At 44.0% G+C, this 14,871-nt stretch overlaps 1 protein-coding gene across 1 annotated transcript in view; it reads right to left on the bottom strand.

Annotated features, from left to right (window-relative positions):
* The window catches only part of SLIT1 (slit guidance ligand 1), a 124,480-nt gene that overhangs the window by 94,533 nt on the left and 15,076 nt on the right, over nucleotides 1-14,871 (bottom strand). Inside the window, exons 2-4 of the mRNA XM_035133598.2 lie at nucleotides 4,849-4,920; nucleotides 4,368-4,439; nucleotides 2,347-2,418 (exon numbers count right to left, since the gene is read on the bottom strand). Coding sequence (XP_034989489.2) covers nucleotides 2,347-2,418; nucleotides 4,368-4,439; nucleotides 4,849-4,920 — 216 coding nt within the window. The remainder of the gene's footprint in view (nucleotides 1-2,346; nucleotides 2,419-4,367; nucleotides 4,440-4,848; nucleotides 4,921-14,871) is intronic.

The following is a 14,871-nucleotide window of genomic DNA, read 5'->3' as shown; positions in this document are numbered from 1 at the left end:
GCAAGCTGTCATCTCTGCTAATGCTTCTACCTTCTGTGTTTGTGCCCACACACAAATACACACACAAACACACACACACACTTTAACAATGCAAGTGGCTTTTTCTGACTCAAAAGCTTTGCCAGAAACCCTTTTTGAATCCCTCCAACATGTGATAATGAGCCTTGGCAGGTGCCCACCCCCTATGATTTTGATAATGTTTTGTTAGCAGCTGCCGGTGCACAGAGAAGAAAACATGTTATGCAAGTCATTGTTACTCTTGTATTTATAGAAGCCATAAAGAAATACATAATTATAAACACATTTTATGGGCAACTGCATATTTCAAGTTATTAGCACAAGCTTTTAAGGAGACAGGTCTATAAAGGAAATGTTATTTTATACTTCCCTTTATTAATTATTTTACGTGAACATTTTATCTTTAATCTTTCTTTTTTAAAAAGACAGTTTTTCATTTTCTGTCTTTCCTAGCTCTTGGTAATTAGCAAGGGAGGATAGAAGTGATTATATATTGTCTGTTCAACTAGGGAGACAAAATGTTTAGATTCACAATCAACTCAGCAAAGCAAAAAATCTAAAGAGCCCTCTTACATCACTCATCACAGCCCTTTTTTGTGGGGTATACAGGTGTACACAGACACAAACGGATGCTTAATGGTACCTATGCAATATAACAATAGGCATATTTAGGGTGTTCCCTTCCATCTTGGTGAAGCACACATTCCAGTGCGTTATACCCAACAGAATTGCTTCACTCATTTGATTCACTTCAGGACTGCTTTAGCTCAGATATTATGGAATTGAAGATGCAATTCCATCCTTCCTTCTCATGGTGGCAAGGGGAAGACCATCCAGTCCTGTCCATCAACCAAAGAAGGAACAGCTAAAAGTAGTACAGTAGCTATAGGGAGCTTTGCTTCCCTGTTCCCACCTAGACCAAAGCTTTTGGTGCACTCTCCAGGCCTGCCTAGCCAGCCCTTGGGGTGCTGCCCAGGCCACACCTTCCCCCAAGACCACACCCCCCACTGGCCCTGTTTGTGCCTTCTTCAAGTGCTTTTGCCTGGCTGGAATGTGTCCTTGAACTGTGATGGTGCCTCTGGGTGGAAGATGGAGAGATTTGGGGCGTAGAAACCTCTGACTTCCGCATGTCTGAAATGAAGCCCACAGTATACAAAGGGAACATTCACATCTGCCTGCCCACCCACTTTTTGCCTCTGGCCCTGTCCAGCACCAGCAAGCAACCCCTTTCGAACATGGCGCTCAAGCTGAAAAATATTCCCCACCTCTGTTTTACAGGAAAGCCTTTAAGATAACCGATCAATGACTAACTTCCATATCGCTGCTGCTATTCTATATAGGCATTCAGCAGGATTCAGTCCACCTAAAATCTGCAGTTCATGGTGGATTGTGGTCATCTGTGTGCAACACATGACCTTGGAAATGCCCAATACACATAATGTCCTCAACGTCCAAGTGATATGTATAAAGATCTCAAGAACCCACTGGTCTTTCCATACCAAGGCGGCAATAACACCAGGCTGTGTACACACAACATTTTATTCTAGAATCAATGGAGACTGAGTACTTGTTTCTTCTATGTAGTTCACATGCAATCTAGATCTATTGCGTAGTCCGCCTCCCTTGAAAAACATTTATTGAGAAGCTGGTTTAACTGGGTGGGTGGGGGGACACCTCACTGCAGTTTGTTTCCATTTGAAAGACAGTGTGGCCATTTGAAGAGAAATGTAAGCAGACCCATGAATGGGGGATGTATCCACACCTGCCCAATAACACTGTGGGTGGGTGTATAACAAGGCTGCAGTCACCACTTCCTACTTAATTTACCTGGGGCATGTGCAGGAAGGAAAAGGCATAGGTAACCTAATCAAGGTGAGGGTTTTCAAATGTGTACCACACACCTCTTGAGAATGGCAGGATCTAGAATCAAAGACTGAAAGCAGCATGTGGATGATGAGGATGAATGATTATGGACTGAGAAAAACTCCATTTTTGTTCTACAAACAGGTTAGGGTGCATGCAGCCTCAATTTGTACCATGCCTTAAAACTCTTGTGACCTGGATCTCAAGATGTGGCAGTTGTGGACTGGACAAAGGCGATCCGTTTCTCATTCTACACATCCAGGGCACAGAAGTCAAACCACAGATCCACACCTTTATTTTCTGGTAGCCCCATCGGCCAATTCCAGTACACAGCAATTGGTGCACCACACCCGAAACCGTTTTCTCGCTGCTTTCCCATTCAAGATTTGCAGCACTCCCTCAACATCCTTCTTCAAAGGGGCAGAAAAAACAAAAGCAATATGCAAGATATTCCCAGGTACTTACAGCCGAGACAATGCTTGGTTATTCTGGAATAGGAGCTCTGGCAAAGTGTGCAGCTGGTTCCGATTCAGACGTCTAGGAAAACAGAGGGGAAGGAAGTTTCATAAGCATTCACAGACTCCCATCTTCCCTGGTGATGGTAGCCTGGGTTGATGGGAGTTGGGAGTCCACAGGTTCTGCACCTTATTATAAGTCCTACAACAATAGCAGCTGGGCTTAAAGGTCACTTGGTATTGTTGCTGCCACTAGTAGTCTTTGTGCCCCAATGATCTCACAGCTTAACTAGAACGCCTTCCGCAAACCTTGACCGATATTTTTCAGCCAACTACTCCATTTGCTTCAGCACACCCTTACAGATTAAGAACATAAAAATACTTGTGATAAAAGGTACAAGTGTGCATTTTCAAGAGAAAAGAGGGGTACAAATCTGTCAAAGGTACGTAGGAATGTATAGGTAAACTACAGGTGAAACTCGGAAAATAAGAAAAGTGCATTTATTTCAGTAATGCAACTTATTATTTTTTATTTTTCTTTTAATTTTTACAAATGCTTTCTTTCGGGAATTCCACAGTAATAAAACAAATAGTTGCAATAATACAAAAATAAACATCGCTATTACATTTCATTATTTACATTCCATTTATAACTGACCCGCCTAACGACAAATAATTACAATTACAACAAATAAAGGCTTGACATATCTTGCTTTGCATGTCATGCACCTATCTTATATATTGGTTTCACCTTTTAAGTTGCGTTACTGAAATAAATGCACTTTTCGATGATATTCTAATTTTCCTAGTTTCACCTGTATACAGATGTGTCGAAATAAAAATAAAAATGTCCAGTAGCACTTTAGAGACCAACTAAGTTTGTTCTGGGTATAAGCTTTCGTGTGCATGCACAGTTCTTCAGATGCACCTGAAAGCTTATACCCAGAACAAACTTAGTTGGTCTCTAAGGTGCTACTGGACTTTTTTTTTTTTTGACCGTGTCAGACCGACACGGCTACCTACCTGTATATAGATGTGTGCAATTTTAGTGGGTTTTTAAAAATTCAGATTGCAAACTACATGTGTTTTAAAATATAATTTAGAATTGTTTTTAAGGAAGGGGGAGAACAAAGAATCTGAATGGGCAACTGATACAAAGGTAGTATAGGACCAAGTATCAAGACACAATTAGATAGAGGTCCAATTGTGGTGTTTGCAGATTTGTACAGGACATGGATAATGGTCAGAGAGTGGCCACAGATTAAAGAAAAGGCAATGCAGCCTAAACTTCCAATAATAAATTACCCATCATGCTTTATGGATGAAGATTGGGGTCTCTGTATGATATCTCTATACTGATGGAAGTCAATTTAGCCTGGCATTTGCCCATTAAAGGGGTAGCATGTTCTGCACACTGCTAGGCATGCCAGTCTCATCCAGGACTGCACTGGAACAACCCTTTCCCCCCTGGCAGTGGCAGGACAAGGGAAGGAAATATTCAGAGACAATAGAAGCACGTTTTGCAGGTGACAATTTACAGCTGTTGTGTGGGAAAGAGGCAGACACAGCTTGGGTTGATTTGAACACGGCCCCTCGTTGAATGCACACTGCTGAGAATTATTTTAGATCTGAAAGAAATGGCGAACAGACTGGGAAGCATCTGGGTGTAAATGCCAGCCAGGCTGTTCAGGGCTGGGTGTAAAAACACTTAGTGTTCACACCATCTGCCTGTGTCAGCAGGAGGGTGGGGGTGGAGAAGCACTGGTTCTTGGTGTAGGTACTGGAGCTGACTGCTTTTGAGCTGTTCTCTCCACCCCTGGCCCAGTCCCACCTCTGAACTTCCTAGGACCAAGAAACCCGCCTAGGCCTGTGAATGGCCTGCATGGAGGGGAGAGAGAAAACAGGGTTTCTGTTGGGAAATCTCTACAGTCCCCCCCCCCAACGCGTGCCACACACACATCTTTTTCCTCTGTGTGTATACTTTCCCCACCCCCAGCTTCTGTAGTTTGATCAGTTCCCTGAGACACTCACAGTCGCTCCAGCTCTTTCATGTCGTCGAATACCCCTCGCTCCACCACACTGATCTGGTTTTCCATCAGCTGCCTGAAAAAAGTAATAAGAGCATCAGAGCTGGGATAGCAGAAGGGAAAAACAAGAGGAAGAGGACAAAAGGGAGCCCAGCATCCTAGCAGATGGGAGTTCCTCTTTGTTGGGCTGACTGTGCACAGGATAGAGAAGGGTGTGTGAGTGTTTGTTGAAGGCAAGTTGCTGTACAAAGGCATAACTTTGCCCCCTTTGCTCCTGGCCCTGCCCACTACTGGCATGCGGCTCTCAGAAGGTTGCCCAGAAAGAAATGCAGTCCTTGGGATGGAAAAGGTCCCCCACCTCTGAATTAAAGGGAGCACATGCACGCACACACACACACACAGCAGCCCCACTTGGCTTCAGTAATAACAGGGGTGGAGACATGAGGATAGTATCACTTTGGAGGCAGCAGGGAGAGGCCACTCACAGAACTCGCAGCTGCTTCAGCCCAGCAAAGTCATTTTTGTGGATGCGGGTGATGTTGTTCCCATTCAGCTCCCTGTGAAGTGAAGGACAGAAACACTATAAGTTAGGAAGTAGACACATGGTGCAAGGCTTCAGCCAGGACCAGTTAAAACACATTCATCTGCCTGAGGCAGAGGACAAAATGGCACCTGCCCACTGTCATGTCATGTAGAGGCTATGACTGGACTAGCAGTTGACTCTTATTCCAAGACTCGTGATGGGACAGTATGCTGAACCGCACCTGAGGGCAGCAACCTAGTTTAGGGGCTGCAGGGCAGGATATCTGAGCAATGAGGAGCTCTCTCCTCCACTCAGCACCTCCACCTGAGGTGGCCACCACACTTTACCTAATGGTAGGACCAGCCCAGTGCCATATCCATAGTCCCTAACGCAAGAGTGCCAGCCTCATATGTACTATTTCCACACAAGCAAAACAGAGTTCACCTGTCCTGGACACCTTACTATGCTTTCCACATAGTTAGCACCATATTTCACAAGAGTTCATCTATTGAGCAGCAAGGGGTTGTGGGCTTTCCGCACGCACACATACGCATAGATAGGCAGACAGGCAGGACCCACCTTATTCTTCTGACTGTAAATTATTTTAACTAATTTTAATCCTGTATTTTATAGCACTGTAACCCATGCTGGAATCTTGTGGTGAAGGGCAGGTAAGAAATGAAATGAATGAAATAAAAAACAAAACAGCAGCTATTTCACAAACTTGAGATGGGTCTGAATTCTGACATTTCAACAGCATCTCTTTTCCTTGCCTGCTTCCACTGCAGAAAACGGGGTGGGGGGATATATTCCTCCTCAATCCTTTGCCTCTTCACTGGTATGAAAAACTAGCTCCATGGCCACCACTTGATGCCCCTCTCTGACCTTTAGGTCTCTGGGCTACAGCTATTCAGTTTCAAGTTTTGTTCTACAATTACTGAGGATGAGAAGCAAACTACTCCCCCCTTTCCTCCCCTCTTTTTTAATTGAGCCCCCAAATCAGAACCAAAAGTAGCCAGTGGGAGGACAGGTAAGGTTCACCAACAGAAGAAAGGAAAGGAAAAACCTGACTGGTTTGAGCAGGAGTGAAAACCAGAGCCTGGATAGACCAGGGAGAGATTTTAGATGGGATCTGGGATATACAAAGAGTCTGTTTTGAGACAGCGTTAAGTATGTGAAACTTTAGGTGTGTAATGTATGGCTATATGGTATGCATTTAGGGCTCTGGGTGTTCAAAGATATCTTTTCTAGCCCAATGTGGTAGCAAAGGAGACTGACACAAAGGGAACCACTAATTACTTGCCATGGCTGGAGGAAGTGCCTTTGTGTGCAATGCCAACTCTCTTCCAACTGTGATGAATGTGGAGTTTTGGATGCGTCAGAGCAAACATACACAGCACCGGCTTTTCTTCCCACTCTCAGCTTCAACCCACTGCCTACAGATAGGAGGGTCCTGGGACAATTTCTTTGCAATTCCACCTCAGCCAGACTGTTCCACAAACGGATTTGTATGCTTGGCTTGCGTAGGGTCAAGACTATGGATATGGCTTCGCCCATGAAACAAGCAAGCATCATCCCTCGGAGAGACCTCATTGTCCAGCTGAAACGGCAGCTAATTGCATCCATTCGATCACAAAGATTGCTGGCCTCCTTTCATTATGAGACTGCTTGGTGCGGGTGCAACGGGGAAGCACGTTTCCAAGACACCAGGAAGGACCACCCTGAATGGATGGGGTGAACAAGCATTGCTCCCTGCCCTTTTGTGTCAGGCTGAAACCTACACTCATTCCTGCTGCAATTATGCAAACTACAGTGACAAACATGCATGGCATAATAAGAACCTGAGGCAGCTAAAAGGCTAATCGCATACCCACCAATACATAGCGGCTCCAATCTGGAACACCATCTTCCAGGAGTGCACTTCTGAGCAAGTCACATCACCCAAAAAAAAACACCATTTTTTCCAGACACGACACCCAAAAATGCACATTTTGGGGCACCACACAAAAGCGCTGCCCCAAAAAGCGCCTTTTCAGGGTGAGAGTGTGGCCCGAAATTGTGCAAAACCGTGGCGGCCAAAATGGCTGCCGTCCTCTCGTGAGGAAATATGGGGTGTCCCATTTTTCCCCAGGACAGTTGATGGGAATGTAATTGCTCAGCAACCTGAATGATTTGGAGCTCGGTCTTCTCCACAGAAATAGAGAGCAAGATGCAAAAACTTGCATTTTACAGCCACCGTTCCTTTCAGTTCCTGAAATAGGGAGCAGCTAAAGGTAAAGGTATCCAAAACAGGGATAGTCAACATGGTGCCTTCCAGATGTTTTTAGACTACAATTCCCATCTTCCATAGCCAGCATGGCCAGTGATTGGGGCTGATGGGAGTTGTAGTCCATCAACATCTGGGAAACACCCCCATTAGCTACCCCTGCTCCAAAAGGGGAAAGACTTCTGTTCCTTTAAGAATTCTGAGGAAAACGTAAGTCAGACAGGTGCAACTTCTCCCATCATTGACGGGGAAAACTACACCTACTGAATTGTTGCCTCTTGCTTTTAAATGGGGAAGAACTCCCAGTTCTTTTAGGGATATTGTCAATCTAGCTCAGGATGAAAACATACAAGGTGAACATAGATAGCCAAAGGAAAGAACAGCCTACAGTTTTTAAGGCCATGTTAAAAATCTAGCTAGCCGTTGCCGTCGTCCCCCACTGGCAACATTTATAAGGCAGGGGAAACTGCCAAGGTAATCTTGTCCTCAAGCGCACAGGATCATAATAACAGTGTTTTGCTGCTTGCTGGCATGTTGTGAAGAGAAATTTAAACCGTGCCAATAAAAGACTCAGAACCTCCAGAGACAGGGGAATCGAAAAGGCCATTCAAGAGAACATCACAGCAGTCAAGACAACTGCCAGAAAGAGAGAGAAAGAGTTTGTTGCAGCTGTTGAAACTGTTCTAATGTTTGTGCGCCTCAGTGGGTGCCTCAATGCACAGCCCTATGCTCAATCACATATGGAAGGAGGAATAGCAGTTAAAAATCAGGGTCATGTGTTCAAGGGCTTTCTGGGGTAAACCAGCCACTCCAAACAAAATGACTTCATCAGGAAATTACCATTTATATTGCTTGTGGTGTCTAGGGGCCATCTAGGAGATGTGCCTATTGTCTTGGGTGCCACATGTGAACTCAGCTGCAGGTGTGCAGGCAGAAGCATAGTCATGTACACACACACAAATGCCGGAGTAGATCATAAGCCACAACGTTAAGAAATTTACATTTTCAATTACAAAAGCACAACCTTTTGGCTCGGGGCTCCCAGCTCGGGGCAGCCATTGCTAGAAGGGAATCAAATATTTTCTGGTATAGCTGAATCTTTTTGTTTTACCCCCTCAGTGCAGGCTACCCCACCCCCCACCCCTCTGCTCCAGTTTCCTATCTCAATGTGACTATTAAGTTACTGGTGTCAGAGTGCATTTCTCTGAAAAGCACCTGATTGTCAATTCAGTAAGGATGCCAAGTGAATGCAGCGTAACTCCTGAGTTTTAGCATGCTAAGGTGCTCATTCTGTCACTAAAAGCATTTCTGACCCTCCAGAGCAGATTTGGGGATGACATAGGGATGCAGGGTCCAATTGCACTCGCATCATTGTGCTGGTTTTCACTAATGAAACAATCTGGTTTAATACAGCCCTGGATGTTTTGCTTGTCACTTTCCTTGACACTGAAATGTCAAAATGAACCCCTTTGACAATAGATTACATTTTGCCAATGATTAATATTTCCCGGCTTCCTGATATTATAAGGACATACAATCATATACTTGCAAAAACAACACAAATCTTCATCCACACCAAACATGTAAAGCACTTTTTTACCGTTTTAACCATTGTGGCTTTCCCCAAAGAATCCTGGGAACTGGGGCTGGTTAAGGTTCTCCTAGCAACTCTCAGCACCCTTAACCAGTTCCCAGGCTTCTTTGAGGGAAGCCATGACTTGAAGTGACATAAGAGTGCTTTAAATGCTTGGAGTGGATGTCTTGGAGTCTTCCAGGCCTGTAGCCATGAGGCACATCAAATATATTTGCCTCTCTATATAGAAGGCACCTCAATACATTTCAACATTATTACCTCTACAGGCATACAAGAGGGATATAGACCGAGGATTCACTGGCTTATTCCTCCCCATCAGCAAAGAATGTAGATGGATTAATAATATATTTAGGCTTCCTCCCTATTCTGTGAGCTCAGAACAGGTTACAGTATTTTCAGTTATGAATAGATAGTACCTGCCCTGCTCCACGCATATATCTTTAGACCAGATGTTTCTGTTCAGATAAAATCCATTAGAAGGGGCAGACTTTCTGTCCTGTGTACAAGACACAGTTTGCCCTTGAACTGGCCAGTGTCCCCACAGCTCATTCACAATTCTGCACCCCACATGTGTGTCCATGACTGCCCTAGATCTGTGGCTCCCAAAGCTTCTTTGTTCCATTGAATTATGGCCTTGAGAACACGGAAGGGAGTTAGCAGCAGGTGAAAGCTTATTTGCAATGATGTCACAACAACAGGGCTATTTAACTCAATAGTGGTTCTTCTACCTCCAGGTCCCCACCAATCTCTCAGATATTAATTATAGTCTGTCAAAGTCATACCTCTACCACGACCAAAGGGGGGGGGGGCGAATGAAAGGGTGGGTGGAGGAAGCCTTCTCTCAAAAACATGTACAGTAATGAGATTCAGGAAGCTCATGGACACATCGAAGGCATGGCAACTTTTTTTCTTTGGCTATGAAACGAAACAACAACTTCTCCATAGAAGAAAAGGATGTCAGACTTTGCTATCACCAGTGGTAGAATCTTTTCCAACAGCTTCCACCTCTATTACCTAGTGACAATATATACAGTCTTTGAGAGTTGAAAATGTGGTCTGCATAGTTTTGCCTACTTCTGTGACACAAGCATTTTGTTTAATCCTTTGTAGGTTTGATGGAGTTTGCCAGTTCTCCTTAGGGCTGCAGCTCTTGAGCTGGAGACTGTGATTAATGACATATTAATATCTCTAGGTCAGAGAAGCAGGATTTGGGTATTGCCCTCCCTGCTTGCTGTTGTGAGTGGGACTACTGTTTTTGCCTCAGAATTAGCTGGGAAGGGAATGGCGAGGCACAGTGGCAGAAGACGACTTTTCCTAAATTGGCCTGTGAAACCTGGTACTGAAGCAAGAAGTGTAGCCTCTTGGGCAAGAGCTGGCAATCCTATTAAGGGTGTCTGAAGTCTGAGAGGTGATACATTCAGCAGAACCGCAACGTTTTCGGAAAAGAAAATTCAACAGTTCTGGCTAAATATATTCAAGGATAATTTAAAGAATCGAACTGATTCAGAAAACTACCTCTCAATACGCTGGCACTGGCTTGGCTCAATCTCTTATGCTCCAAAAGGAAATTGGGAATGAGAAGGGGTTGCAGGCTGTAAAAGGAACTTGCCCATTAGCATATGTAAGTCCATTTCAAAATGCTTTTTGTAGTGGCAGTATCATTGCTAGCCCTATCAAACCCTTGTGTATAACTCAGGAGATTCTTTTTATAACAACCATTATTCTTGATATTTCTCAAGAATACCAAAGCAGCAACCAGTCAGCTGCTTCCTAAAATATAGATGAGCTCTCCAAAGGGCACTGAGAATTTTCCCATGGATCAATTCCCTCATTATTATTTTTCTCTGACGATGGGGCTGGTTCTTCCTCTCTAATTAACCATCAAGGCCATCTTTCTAGCTGATTTTGATGTAACCCAACTTGCTATCATCCAGAATATTAATAATTAACAACAATAAATGGTTTTATTTAAAGAACAGCCTTCTATTCATGGCACTTTAAAAACCCCAACATAGACAAGCTGAAAACTTTTCAATGCCATTTTAAAAACATTGAAACAGGAGAAGGGCAAGTGACACAGAAACCAGTCGCAGTCACAGCAAAATTACCTGATTATCGAGTAATCAGGAAGCGCTGCAAGTGTTTCTTCCGAGAGAGAAATAAATGAGGCAGGATGGCGGTGAAAACGTGCTTCTCCCAAATAAAACAATATTCACAACATTTGCTCTTGCATTGAGACCATTAGCCCTATAAGGCAGTGTTTGGTTAATATCAAAAGCAAAGGCTTGATGATCCAGGGCAGGAGCTTGCAGGAATTTAAGCCCCAGACAGAAAGACCAAAGATAATAAGAATGAACGTGTGTAAGTAAGGAATGAATGTGATGCTATGAAAAAACTGCAAGAAAGGGGTTACCTGGTTTTAGGAGGTTCACCTTTGCCCGCAGTTCACTCACCTGTCAGGGAAGTATCCCTAGTTACAGTGTCCCACCCCCTCCCCATATACTACCAAATTCACTGCCTTCACTAGCTGCAAGTGACAATGGGCAAGCAAATGGTAACTGGCAACCACTGAGTATGAGCACACAACACTCCATTAGGTTTTATGAGGTTATTAAACTGTTCCAGCTCTGCCATAAAACATTAAGCCTCAAAAACTGCACCAAACCGTGAGAGCCATAATGGGAGGCAGGCAAGACTTTCTGGTCTCTACAGCGTTTACTACCGGGTTTTCCCACTGTGACTGCAATGCTCTCTGGTGTATAAAGTGACTGAATTAATGACTCTGGCAATTGAGAAAGAGGGGAAGTTGGGGCACAAAAGGGGGGAGTTACTGCGAGACTGATGTTGGCTAGAATTTGTGCACCTGACAAGCCCTGGCGATTGTGGCACAGCACTGAATCCTCCTGCAGGTCCTCCCAAACTCATGCATTCAATTAGGGATGAGCAGTGATAAGCCCAGCACAGACCTTTGCATACACGCTTTAAATAAATCATGAAATTAGCATATTCCAGTTACCCAAACCCATTTAAAATGCACCCTAAGACATGGATGATTAATGAGGAAGGCCTGCAAACCCGGCGACTAACATTACACCTAATATGCATTGAAGCAAAGATCATTCAGAAGTGATAGGTATGAAAAATATTATAGAGCAAAATAAGATGAAGTGGAGTGCATAACTACAGGAGAGGGGGAAAGGTGACAGGAATTGTCACCACTCTGAGCGACAGGAAGCCAACTTCACCCCCCAAATTCAAGCTTTTCCAGCGTGATTATTTTAAACTCTGACTTATAACTGTGCAGCTTTTCGTGTGCATACTTTCTATTGTTGCTCTTTTCATCTTAATTTTTTGTAATCTGCCTTCGACTCTTTGGCTATACGGTGGCATAATAATCTTTTCAATTAATAAGCTTCATAGTCTCCTCTGGTTACAGTGTACAGCTTTCTGCAAACTGAATAATGCAGTCAAATATCCTTTTATCATTCACAGTACTTCTCCCGAAACCACATTAGGATCTGTAAAAAGACTAACATTTGTATCAGCCCATGTCATCCTTTGAATGTGGCAGAGAACAATAAGGATTATCAAGTACACTTCTACAGATAAAATTATGCACTATATCATTCCTGGCAATGAAGTTCTTGCCTTTAGCCTTTCTTTGACGTCAGGGCTAAATTAGACACTATGGTGGACTATCCATGATTGGATGGGTGGTTATATGTCCTACTTTCCATAAGAGTGTCGCTATTTAAAGGGCTGCCAGAGGACAGCGCTCAATTTGAAGGAGTGTCTGGCCGAAAATCCAGTTTGAAGATAATGAGCCATAAGGAGAGAGAGCAAAAGATTCAAAGTGGCCCATCAGCAGTTAGCATCTGGACAGCAGATTTGAGCAACAACTGAGAACCCAACAGTGCTATACAGTATCCATTCCCACATAATGCTTGGGAGGGTAATATTTCTGTAGGAGGATTCCACACTACACTAACTACAACAAATTGATGCATTGGCTGGAGAGAAGAATCCCTATATACTGTGGTTTGAAAACTCGTAAGTGAATACTCAGAAAAGAAGCACTTGATGTCTGGATTCCACAATAACTGTGCAATGATAGGGGGGGGGACCTGGTAAGGCTCCCAGATAATTCTGGAGGACTGATCAATGTGCACTAGGACAGGCTTATTTGATCCTCTAGACGAGGGAAACACAATGCGATGCCTTCCAGATGTTGTTGGACACCAGCTCCCATCAACCTCTGCCGGCATGGTCAACGGTAAAGAATGATGGGAATTGGGAGGGCACAACATTGGCTGTCCTTACTATAGACATTCCAACATCCAGCTCAGCAACTCTTAGGCATGTCACTAAGCATCAAACTCTTCAAAAATGTGATACCAAGAATTGGCCAAACTGAATGATTCAGGATCATTCACTTTTTATTATTATTAATTCAAGGCAGCTGAACATGCTTTGTTTTCAGAGGTAGTGACTGACCCAAGATCTCCAATGAGCTTCATGGCTGTGAGGTTCTGAACCTGGGTCTTCCCGTTCTAGATCAACACTCTAACCACTGCACCGCAATGGCTCCCGTTTGCCTGGTGCCGAGGGAGGCGATATTCTGTCTTCAGTCTCCAAAGAGCAGCAAGCATGATAATCTCTCTCTCTCTCTCTCTTACACACACATTACTGTCCTATGCTGTACAAGGGAGGTATGCTTTGAAATAGCTACCCTTCCCTTACAGCCCACTGCCATTCTCCCCCAACAAACCCCGGGATTAAACCAAAGGTGTTAACAAAAGCCATTGTTCCTGCTCCCTTACCAAGAGAGGTTGCATTCCAGGAAGTAGATTAAGCAAGATTATATCAGATTTGGTTGTCTTCTTGATCTCCCTACCATTAAGTAACTGCAGAAATGTTTGAACAAGTATCATTCACAAAATGCAAGGAATTTTCAAGACGGCAGATTGTGAACCATTATTTTTTTTAATGGATGCAGTTCATAGATTCATCCCGCCAGGTTCACTTCTGCAAACTCATTGAGCACTGCAAACTCATTGAGCCTCTGAAAGAAACTGCATTTCTCAAAGTACAGCAGATGCAGGCAGAAAGTACAATTAGTCTTGTTGATAGGATGCAATTTATTTGGATATAAAGTCCATCTCTGTTTAGGGTGGCCATGTGTCTTACTTTATACAACACAGTCCTATGTTTAGAGGTCACATATCACCTGGACAGAGCTTTCCTCAATATGGTTAGATGTATTTAAAGTAGAGCAACTATTTCTAAATTCGCAGTGCGAATTGACCTCTTTTTTGTGTTGTGTTTCCTCATTTGGGGTAACATTTATGTGGTCACCAGGGATATAGGAACCCTTTTGCAGCCTGAGGGCTGCATTCCTTTCTGAGCAACTTTTCTGTGGAGGAAACACAGGCCAGTGGTAGGCGGGGCCAGAGGCAAAAGTGGGCGTGTCTGATGTAAATTATACCTTTGCAGAATATACTAATTTCTCTACACACACACACACACACACACACACACACACACACACACACCCTAGCCTCCATCCACACATGCAAGAGTTACTATCAGAGCATTGTAGGCATTTGTGGAATCAGAGTTCACAGACCTCTACTGAAGCTGAACGTTGGAAGATTCAGGGCAGATAAAAGAAAGAACTACTTCTTTCAGTACTGTACTAGGGAACTTGCTCCCACAAGAGGTAGCTTTATAAGAGGATTAGGCAAAGTTGTGGAGGACAAGCGAATCAATGGTTATTAGCCATGATGGCTATGTTCTGCTTCCAAGGCCAGAGGTCAGATACCTCTGAGCCACTTGCTGGCAACTGCAAGTGGGCAGAGTGCTTCTGCTGCTGCTGCTGCGCTCCATTACTTGCTTGCAGGCTTCACACAGGCACCTGGCTGGTCAGGGGAATCTTCTTACATTACACTTCAACCAGGTCAAAGCACTTGGGGAATCAAGCAGGGCCTGTGAGGCGTGTGGCTGGGGAGAGTTCCATGGGCCAGATAGACATGCCTGGAGGGCCACATTTCACTCCTGGGCCTGAGGTTCCCTGCTCCTAGTTTAAGAGAACAGCAGCTCTACCCTTGTCTCCTGAGGACTGAATG

This window comes from Zootoca vivipara, chromosome 5 (genome assembly GCF_963506605.1).
Source record: "Zootoca vivipara chromosome 5, rZooViv1.1, whole genome shotgun sequence".
Taxonomy (NCBI): Eukaryota; Metazoa; Chordata; class Lepidosauria; order Squamata; family Lacertidae; genus Zootoca; species Zootoca vivipara.
Note: the sequence above shows the minus strand (reverse complement) of the source record. Positions and strands in the feature narration are given on the sequence as shown.